The sequence below is a fragment of the Ostreococcus tauri genome (genome assembly GCF_000214015.3).
Source record: "Ostreococcus tauri WGS project CAID00000000 data, contig chromosome 13, whole genome shotgun sequence".
Lineage (NCBI taxonomy): Eukaryota > Viridiplantae > Chlorophyta > Mamiellophyceae > Mamiellales > Bathycoccaceae > Ostreococcus > Ostreococcus tauri.
The window spans coordinates 41,504-50,970 of record NC_014438.2 but is presented as its reverse complement, the minus strand read 5'-3'; the positions used below and the strand labels follow the sequence as shown (position 1 = coordinate 50,970).

The 9,467-nt window shown below is 60.0% G+C and overlaps 5 protein-coding genes across 5 annotated transcripts; 3 read left to right on the top strand and 2 right to left on the bottom strand.

Annotated features, from left to right (window-relative positions):
• On the top strand, positions 1-1,154 carry OT_ostta13g00310 (GLE1-like; the record flags this gene model as incomplete). The annotated part of the gene is made up of 1 exon (XM_003082455.2): positions 1-1,154. A coding segment is annotated over one exon (1,154 nt), but the record flags the coding sequence as incomplete, so codon positions are not given.
• A 179-nt stretch (positions 1,155-1,333) lies between these two features.
• Positions 1,334-2,560, top strand: OT_ostta13g00300 (Rhodanese-like domain; the record flags this gene model as incomplete). Its single annotated transcript, XM_003082454.1, has 1 exon — positions 1,334-2,560. The coding sequence occupies one exon, from the start codon at positions 1,334-1,336 to the stop codon at positions 2,558-2,560; it is 1,227 nt and encodes a 408-aa protein (XP_003082502.1).
• Positions 2,561-2,644: 84 nt separating this feature from the next.
• OT_ostta13g00290 (Glyoxalase I, conserved site) lies at positions 2,645-3,199 on the bottom strand (the record flags this gene model as incomplete). The annotated part of the gene is made up of 1 exon (XM_022982653.1): positions 2,645-3,199. One exon carries the CDS (start codon positions 3,197-3,199, stop codon positions 2,645-2,647), a length of 555 nt encoding a protein of 184 aa, XP_022840156.1.
• A 1,114-nt stretch (positions 3,200-4,313) lies between these two features.
• On the bottom strand, positions 4,314-7,220 carry OT_ostta13g00270 (Zinc finger, ZZ-type; the record flags this gene model as incomplete). Its single annotated transcript, XM_022982652.1, has 3 exons — positions 4,314-6,470; positions 6,530-6,991; positions 7,158-7,220. 3 exons carry the CDS (start codon positions 7,218-7,220, stop codon positions 4,314-4,316), a joined length of 2,682 nt encoding a protein of 893 aa, XP_022840155.1.
• A 503-nt stretch (positions 7,221-7,723) lies between these two features.
• Positions 7,724-9,466, top strand: OT_ostta13g00260 (Ribosomal L11 methyltransferase, PrmA; the record flags this gene model as incomplete). The annotated part of the gene is made up of 1 exon (XM_003082451.1): positions 7,724-9,466. One exon carries the CDS (start codon positions 7,724-7,726, stop codon positions 9,464-9,466), a length of 1,743 nt encoding a protein of 580 aa, XP_003082499.1.
• Position 9,467: the final 1 nt, after the last annotated feature.

Below are 9,467 nucleotides of genomic sequence, written 5' to 3'. Positions count from 1 at the left end.
TGGCGGTCGTCGCGGCGGACGCCGAGGCGCGCGAGGCGGAGGAGAGACGACGCGCAGAGGATGAGAAACGAAAGATAGCGGAGGCGGAGGCGGCGAAGAAGAAGGCAGAGGAAGAAGCGGAGGCGGCGAAGAAGAAGGCGGAGGAAGAGGCGAAGAAACGAGCGGAGGAGGAAGAGGCAAGACGCAAGCAGGCGGCGAGCGATTACGTGAGTGGAAAGAGCACGGGCGGAGAGATTCCGCGCGTCGCCGCCGCCTCGGAGGCGCTCGAGCAAGAAGCCGAGCTGGCTAAGACGCTCATCGAGGCGCGACAGATGGTGGCGGAGTACCAGGCGCATCCGGGGGCGAGGATGGAGCGCAGAAAACTCACGAACGCCATCGTCGTCCACGTCCAGCAAATCGCCGCGACGCAAGAGCAAATCAACAAAAAGAGTCGAGACATCATGCTCATGTTGGTCCAACTCCAAGAGCCGCAGCGCACTTTCGCTTTGCTTAGCATCGCTAAAAAGATGTTGTCGCAGTGCGACGTGCAGGTTGCAAAGCTCAACCGGTACGCGTTCGCGCTCGCCGAGGTGGCGGTTCGCATCGCCGTGGACGTCCCTCGATTCGGCGCTTTGCTCGTTGCCCTCGTGCACGAGGTGTGCGTGAGTTCGGTGCCAAAATATTATCCGTACGTGCAGGGGCGATACGCAACGGATGACGAGTACTACGACCTCATGGGTTACGTCAAGAACGACGACGGGGTCGCGTTCGAGACGACGGATTCGTACGTCGATCGTATGACGGGCATCATGCTCTTCTACGCCGCCTTTGTGCAGGTCGACGCTCCAAAGCATCCACACGGCATCGACGCCGCATGGAGGTGGCTCGTCCGTCTCCTCAATCGATGCCCGCCAAATCGGTACACCGCCGCCGCGCTGGACTCATTTCTCAAAATCGCTGGCTATCGTATGCACGCCGCGTATCGCGGGCAATTCGTCAAAATCCTGGAACTCATTCACAAGGAATTCCTACCCAAGCTCGAAGCGAAGAGCGACGCGGACGTGCGCCCGGTGAGCAGCCGCGTGTCGAGCTACCTCATCGAGCGCGCGTTCGAGCGCGAACCGGACGGAATGCGCATGCCCGCGACAGACACCTCCAGCACGACGATTTAATAGTATATCGTAGAATTCTTAGAATCAATTCCATCACCCGTCATCGCGCGAAAAGCAGATCCACGACGTCCAAACCTCCAGTTGATTGCGTACAGTCTCCCGTCTACTTTTTTTCATATTCACAGCCGCCATCGCTTCGTTCGATCACATCCCGCAGTCCACGACGCGCGTCATCGCGCTTCATGTCCTCGAACACCCATGATGTGATCCTCTTCTACCGGTACGTCTCTATCGACGACGCCGACGATGTCGTCGAGCGCGTTCGTGAGTTTTTCGACAAAGATGCGAAAGACAAAGACACTTTGGGCAGAGTTTTAGTTTCTAATGAGGGCGTGAACGGTACGGTGTGCGCGCCGATCGGTGGGATCGACGCTTTCATCGATGTTTTATCCGAGTGCGTCCCGGGATGTCGGGAGATGCCGCTGAAACGGAGCGTTTCGAGTTTTCAGGTGTTTCACGACGCGCGGGTGGAAAAAGTGCGCGAGTTGGTGGGCTGGGGTATATTTGACGACGTGAAGTACGCGAAGAGCGAAAAAGTGGTGCACCTGAAACCGAAAGAGTTCCACGAGGCGTTGAAGACTCGAGGGGCGAGCGCGACGGTGTTGGATTTGAGGAACGAGAACGAGAGCTTGGTGGGCAAGTTTCGACACGCGACGACGCCAAACGCGAGAAACATGCAAGAGCTTGGACGGTTTTTAGACGACGAGGCGGGGAAGTGCGCGAACAAGGAGGTGTTCATGTATTGCACGGGTGGGATTCGGTGCGAGAAGGCAGCGCTGTATTTAGAGAAGAAACAACCGGAGGTGTCGACTGTGTACCAGCTCGAGGGCGGGATACACGAGTACCTGGAGGAATTCGGCGACGACGAAGAGTGCTTATTCTTGGGTAAGAACTTCACATTCGATAGACGGGGCGTATCCGCAAGTGGGAAGGACGATGACGAGGCGTGGCGGTGTCAGAGATGTCGCCAGACCGAACCTACTCTTCGATCGTGCGCGGTGTGTTGCGTGTGCAGGTATCCCTTGGTTTTGTGCGAGCAATGTCAGACATCCAGTTCGAATCGCGGCGAGTGGACGTGTTCACATCACGCGACGCTGGACGGCGTTTACTCGTTCTACGCCATCCCTGACCTCGACGACGACGACCTGGCTCGTCGCGTGGCGATGATGAAGGATATGGAAAGCAAACTCTTCGCTGAGGCTCCGAAAAAGACAACGAATCGAAGAAGGACGCTAAGAAAGTGCTACGCCAAGATGGAGGCCGAGCTCGAACGACGCCGTGCGGGTGGTGTCGTGAAGGTGCAAACTGTGGCTTACTGTCGCAATTCCGGGCGTGCGCTGAGTGATTGCGGTCGCGACTGCACCGGTTTCTGGGGGCCCGGTCACCTCATCGAGAAAACCGTCGGGTAGACGATAGCGAATAGCGATTATCGAAGACACTCTTCGGTCGTCATGAAATCAAAGTAATGAACGCAATACTAGTATACAACTCTTCTAGCGCCACTCCAGGCCCTCCACGACCTCGAGCGTGTTACAATCCGGATCGCGAAAGAATATCGCCGGTCGTCCGCTCTTGCTCGCCGTGTACGCCGTGCCGCGCTTCTCCAGCGCCTCGATCAAGGGTTTGATGTTCTTCACGCCGATACAAAAGTGTCGATCCCGTCCCCCGTGCGTCGGTCTGAACTCGGGATGGATGCAATCGGGATTCGGGAGCTCCATCAAATGAATCATCTCCGGTCCGATCATCAACCACGCGCCTCGGTACGGCAACTTATCCGCCGGTCGCGTCGTGTTGATGGGCAGGCCCAAAAAATCGCCGTAAAACTCCATGCTCTTTTCCAGATTTTCGATGATGATCGCCACGTGATGGACGCCCTGGATATCGATCTCGCTCGCCAGACTTTTCGTCGAGACGTCGACGCGCGCGGTCCCGCGCCCCGCGGACCGCATGGAATTGATTCCTCGCTGGCCTCTTTCGGTGCGAATCGAGCGAGCGCGCGAGCACGCGATGGACGAAGACGCGCGTGTGAGCACGTGCGTGGCGCGCATGACCCGCGACGCGCGCGCGTGGGAGTCGACGCGACGACGAATGGGGTGAGGCTGACGACGCGGGCCCTTCGGGAAAAGCGCGCGTCCAAACTAGGCGGATGATGACACGCGCATTACACGCGCTCGCGACGATGAATCGCGCGATCGTCGCGTCCAAAATGAATATGATGGACGTTTCGGAGCGATCGCGGTCACGAATCGTCTCGAGCACTTGGACGCGGACGCGGTATCGTCCATCACTCGACGACGAGTTCGTCGATGCCGAGTAAATCCACAAAGGCCTCGGCGAACACGTCCGGGGGCTGGGCCCCACCGAATTCCAACCGTCGGCCACCGTGAGAGATTATGAAGTGCGGAACCCCCGAAACGCGCGCGGCGAATCGGCGTTTTTGCTCCTCGACTTCCGCGGCGAATGCGTCGTCGTCAGCAATAACTTTTTCGCACTCCTCGCGATCCAACCCAGCCTCCGTCGCCGCCGCAAGCAAGACGTCGCGATCGCACGGCGTCTCGCCCTTTAAGAAGTATCTCGTGAAAATCGCCTCCATGAACTTATCCTGCGTCTCTCGGCCGTATTTACTCTCGGCGAGGTACGCCAAGCGATGGCCGCGAGACGTCGGACCCGTGTTCCCATCGAGCGAGTACTCGCCCTCGATCCCCGCTCTCGCGAACGCCTGACGTAAGCGAGGTTCAAACGTCTTCACGCGATCGGCGCCGAAGCGTTCCTCATACCTGGTGCGATGATTGATGACCGAAGCGTCGTCAGTGTCCCGGTCGCCGCGGCGCCGCGTTCATCGCCCGCGTCTCGCGCGCTCGCGCATTCGTTCGCTCGCACCACATGAGTTTGTTCACTCCGTGTTCATACACCTCGCTCGGCATTCTGGACCACTCGTTCGACTTGACCAACTCGAACGGACGCCAATTCACTTCAACTTTCTGGTTCGAGTCCTTGGACGTCAACGCTCTGACGGCGCGCTCGAGGTGCCGCTTACCGACGAAACACCAAGGTCAGACGATGTCGGAGACGACGTCGATGACGAGCGGGAGACGCGTGGTCATCTCGAGTGAAGACGAACGTCGAGCGCGTCAGTGTGCGGGACAGAGGTTGGGGTGTCGGTTACACGTCTACGCGGGGCGCGGCGGCGGGCGCAATTTTCGCCTCCTCCACAGCCAGGCGCTGGCGAAGCGAGTGGAGTTTGGCGGTCATTTCTACGATACGCTCGCTGTAATCGCGCGTCTCCGCGATCGCGGATCTTCGATCGGCGAGCGCGGTTTTGGACTGAGACGAAAACGCTTCGAGCGCGCGCTCGGCGTGCACGTCCATGAGGTCGAGGTACTTGAGCTTGAGCTCGAGTTTCTTCGCCAAGACGTCCAGGATACCGGAAACGATACGTCTAATCTCGTGCTCTTCGTCCATGGCGAGAATCTTCGCCTGCACCGCGGCCGCGACCAAGCCTCGCGCGTTGGCCTTTTTCACCGCGTCGATGTCGTGGACTCGATCGCCGTGCTTCACGAGCTCCGTGAGCGCAGCCTTGGCCGAGGCTGCGGCGACTCGAGGAGAAACCATGCTAACTAGGAACTCGAGCTGCGCTATCACTGGGTTCGGCGCGGTCGCGAACGGCGCGTCTTCCGAATCGGGAAGTGTCGCGCCGGCGGCGGCGTCCACGACGACGCCATTCGGCGCGCGCAGTTGCGCGTCAATCGCAGCGATCGCAGCGTCTTCCGTGGGCATGCGCACGAAATATTTGATGCACTCGTCCTCGTTCTTCGAACCGACGCTCGCGGCGACGTCGTTCCAGTTCACGCTCGATTCGCTCTGAGAGACAGCCTCGAGGAGAGAAGACACCTCCTGCGGAGACCACTCTGTGTCGTCCGCGCTAGCGCTCGAACGGGCGTTTGCGGCGAAATCTGGGTAGACCGCCTTGACGTAATCACCACTCGTATGACCCTCGGGGTACGCGCCTCGCGGGAAACAAGACTCGCATAGGTCGTAAGCGCCCGAGACTGTGTAGTGATAGAAGACGCCTCCTATCAAATCAGTTCCGCACGCGTTGCACTCAAACCGCACCTCCACCTCGCGCATTGCCTGCAATGTGGCGAATAATTCGTCCAAAGAACGTCGCTCAAACTGCGCATCCGTCGACGCCGCGATCGCGGTCGGTGAAACGAGGGGATGTTCGCCAGACACCGTCGTCGCTCGAACCTTCGCGAAATCAAAAAGCTCCATCTTCAGCGCCTCAGGCAGGTCCATCTCCTTCACCTCAAGTGTGCCGTCGCTCGCTTGGATGATTCGGGGACATCCGGTCGGAGGGTCGTCCTTCACCTTGAATACGCCTCGATCGACGGCGAAGCTCCAGTTCACCAGTCCCCAATCCTCTAGAAATAAAAATATCCTCGCCGCGGCTGCGGCGTCGACCAGCGCTGACTTGCCCTTCGGCGCGACTTCACGCATCGTCACGTTTCGTCCCTTTTTCATAAAACATTGAATCATCGCATTTCTACACGAAATGTATCGATCTAATCCATCTCCCGTGCCATTGTCTTCGTTGAAGAATTCCGGCAGCGCTCGGCGCTCGATTTCGTGCGCGACGTCCCATCTGAACCACGCACTATGTGTAGGAATCCTGAGTTCTTCCAAAGGCTTCGCGCCGTCTCGTTCCTCGCGCTCAAACAATGGCGTCGCGTTCGGTGGAAGCTTCCCGGCGGTCATGTTCACAAGACGTACGTTCTTGGCCGTCATGTACGTCTTGGTGACGTCCTCCTGCTCGTCACGCAAGACGAGCGCGCCGTCGTCCTGGCTCACGCACGCGGCTATCATGGGATGCGGTTGAATGACTCGACGACGCGTCACGAAGTATGATAAGATTTCGTCACCGTCAGCGGCGAACATCTCGCCCTCGGTATCGGCGCCAACGTCCGCGCGCGCGCGTTTACCGCTCGTCAACGACGCGTCGTGCGCTTCCCATGCATGTCTCCCACCGAGCGCCGCCTCAGGGGTGATGTCGAACTCATAATCGAGCTCGTTCATCCACTCGTTAAACTTATGACTATCCCGAAGCCAACGCGCTCGGACGTTGAACGGTTTGTCGAACCCTTTGCGCGCAAACGTGCTCGTCTGCGGCGACCACGGCGCCCGTCCTCGACCCGAAAGCGAGCTCTCCGCGTACCACTGCTCGTACGAGTCCGGATAGAACCAATAGTGCACGCGATGTTCCGTCTTCCCCCCAGAAGTCGCGCTCGTGGACGTCTCTGTGATTCTCCACATCGACCCGTCCTCCACGCGGTCGTCCGCCGAGTCGTCGCTTCGCACGACGTGCGTCACCCCCTCCTCGCCGCGTTCGCCGCGAGCGTCGCTCGCATCTCCCGCGCTAACGCCTTCAACTCTTTCGCACCCTGTGCGTCGTCCGAGACGTAAATCTTCACGTACTTAAGGTGTCGCCGTTCCACGAGCGCCTCTCTGGCTTCTCTGACGAACGCCTCGAACTCTCTTCGCGCGTCCTCACCCTGCGCTTCCGCCCTGAGCTTCCCATCTCGTCGCCGACTCACGTAAACATCTAATAACGTCGACAACCCCCCACCCGGGGTCACGTCTCTCCACGCCCAATGCGGAATCTTCGGCACCCGCGGCGACTCGCCTTCGCGCTCCGCGTTCGCTCCTAAAAACTTCTCCTCCGCCGTAATCAAACGAAACGTCGCCCCCGCCAACGCCCTGGCGTCAAACGACGGCGCTAACGACGCGTGTTTCCTTCGTAACCGTCGCAATATCGTCGACATCGCGTCCACGTACTCTCGACTCTGCGCGTTCGAACGCCGTCCGCGCCGCGCGTCTCCGTCAATCTCTCTCCACCCATCCCGACGTCCCGCCCACGCGCGCGTCCGCGCCCACGCGCACGCGCGCGTCGTCCCACGTCCGCGTCCCATCGCCCGCGCGCGCGCGCTCGACCGCGCGCGCGCGCCGCACCTCGAAATCTCTCAGTCTCGGTCTGCACCCTCGACTCGCCCGTTTCTTCACCGTCGACGACATCGCTCGACCCGCGCTCGGGCGCGCGTCGCGCCCGTCCGTCGTCGTCGTCCTCGCCGCCGTCGCGCGCCCGTCTCGGCGTCGGCGTCCGGCGTCGGCGTCGGCGTCGGCGCGCGCGGGCGCGGCTGGGACACGCGCGCGTGGACACATAGCTCTATACGTCACACAGTACGTGTACGTACGCACACACACGAGCACGATGTGATACACATAGGCGACTCTGTGGTCGCGTAAACCCTAAACCCTAAATACACGCGATTTTGTCTTTACTCTCATTCTCCATATTTCGAGCCCTTTGAAGAGAGGAAAGCGTCGAGTCTTTCCAAGACCGCACGATGGAACGACTCGCCCATCATCTCGAGGTTCCATACTGTTCGCCCACACGCGTCGTCCACCCATCGGTCGCGCCGCCGCCGCCGCCGACGGCAGAGCGACGGCGTTGCGACGGCGTCGCGACGGCGACGACGACGACGGCGACGACGACGCGCGCGCGGGCGGGCGGCGCGATGACGGACGACGACGCGTCGTCGTCGCGCTCGGAGACGTTCGAGGATGAGCTCCTGGATGAGCGGTGTCGAGATTTGATCGATCCGGAAACGACGCACGCGTCGGCGACGGTGGCGCTGCGAACGGCGGCGATGGCGCACGGTTTGGACGCCCGGGACGTGGCGGGCGGACGACGGGCGCGGGAGTGCTTCTACGACGTGTTCAAGTGGTTGAATTACGTGCGAAGGACGGCGGACGCGATGCGAGGGAACGGCGCGGTGGATTCGTCGGAGATTGTGAGGGTTTTAGTGGAGGGCACGCGGGCGAGGGCGTACGCGGATGACGCGTTTTTGACGCCGACGGACGCGGAGGACGCTTTGTTGTTCGGATTCGAGGCGTACGTCGACGGCGCGGACGACGACGACGACGCGAGCGAGGAGAATAGTCTTCTTGATGGTGACGGAGATGGTGACGATGCGCTCGTTGACGTCGCGAGACGTCTGCGTGAGGAGAACGAGGAGCTTCGCGTGCGGTTGTTTGAGGCGATGTCGAACGCGGGAATGGTAGACGACGCGAGCGTGGCGGAGGTTTTCCAGCCCGTCGTCGCCGAGGGCACAGAGGGCAGCGCTCGAAATACAGTGAGCGAGAGCGTGACGGAATCGGTGACCGCGAGCGTGAAGGCGATGTCGCTCGCGAGCGGCGCTCGACGCGAAAAAGAGAGCGCCGACGAGAGACGCAAGCGAGAGGTGGACGAGGGATACTTTGACTCATACTCGTACTTTGATATTCATCGCGATATGATCGGTGACGTCGCGCGCACGGACGCGTATCGAGACGCTTTGGAGAAGAACCCGTCCCTGATCGAGGGTAAGAAGGTTCTAGACGTCGGATGTGGCACCGGCATCCTCAGTATGTTCGCCGCGCGCGGCGGCGCGAGCGAAGTCGTCGGTGTGGACGGTGCGAAGCACATCGCTGACGTTGCGAGAACGAACATTCGACAAAACGGCTTCGACGAGACTGGAACGAACCAGATCAAGATCGTTCACGGAAAGTTGGAAGACATCGAGGGCGAAATTCCGGGCGCCCCGTTTGACGTTTTGGTCTCCGAGTGGATGGGGTACGGGTTACTCTTCGAGTCCATGCTTGACACGGTACTCGTGGCGAGGGATCGCTTTTTGAAGCCCGGTGGCGCGGTGCTACCGGATATCGCCACGATTCACATCGCTGGATTCGATCGGTCGGCGACGGACTTCCCGTTTTGGGACGAACCGTACGGATTCAAGATGGCGGAAATCTCCAAGCAGCTCCTCCACGGCGCGTTGAAGACGGCGGTCGTGAGACATGTCGACGGAACACACATTACAACATCCAGTGCGCGGGTGTGCGAGCTCGATCTCGCATCGTGCTCCATCGCAGATACCGAGTTCACGGCGGAATTCTCACTCGAGGCAAAGGATGGACGAACGGGTGAAGAAACGCATGGCATCGTGCTGTGGTTCGATACAGAGTTCTCAAAGAGGTTTTGCGCCGACCACCCTGTGATGTTGTCCACGAATCCCGATAACCTTAGAACACACTGGGTTCAGACGATGCTGCACTTTCACGAGGCCGTCGCACTGGATTGCGGGTGCGAAATCACGGGACGGATTTCCATGGTGAAGTCGGCGAAACGACCGCGAGCGTACGATATTTCACTCGAATACCGCGTCAAATCGGGTGATGGCGTCGTGGGACCGCAGCGAGTTTCGCTCTACGCGTTGTAAT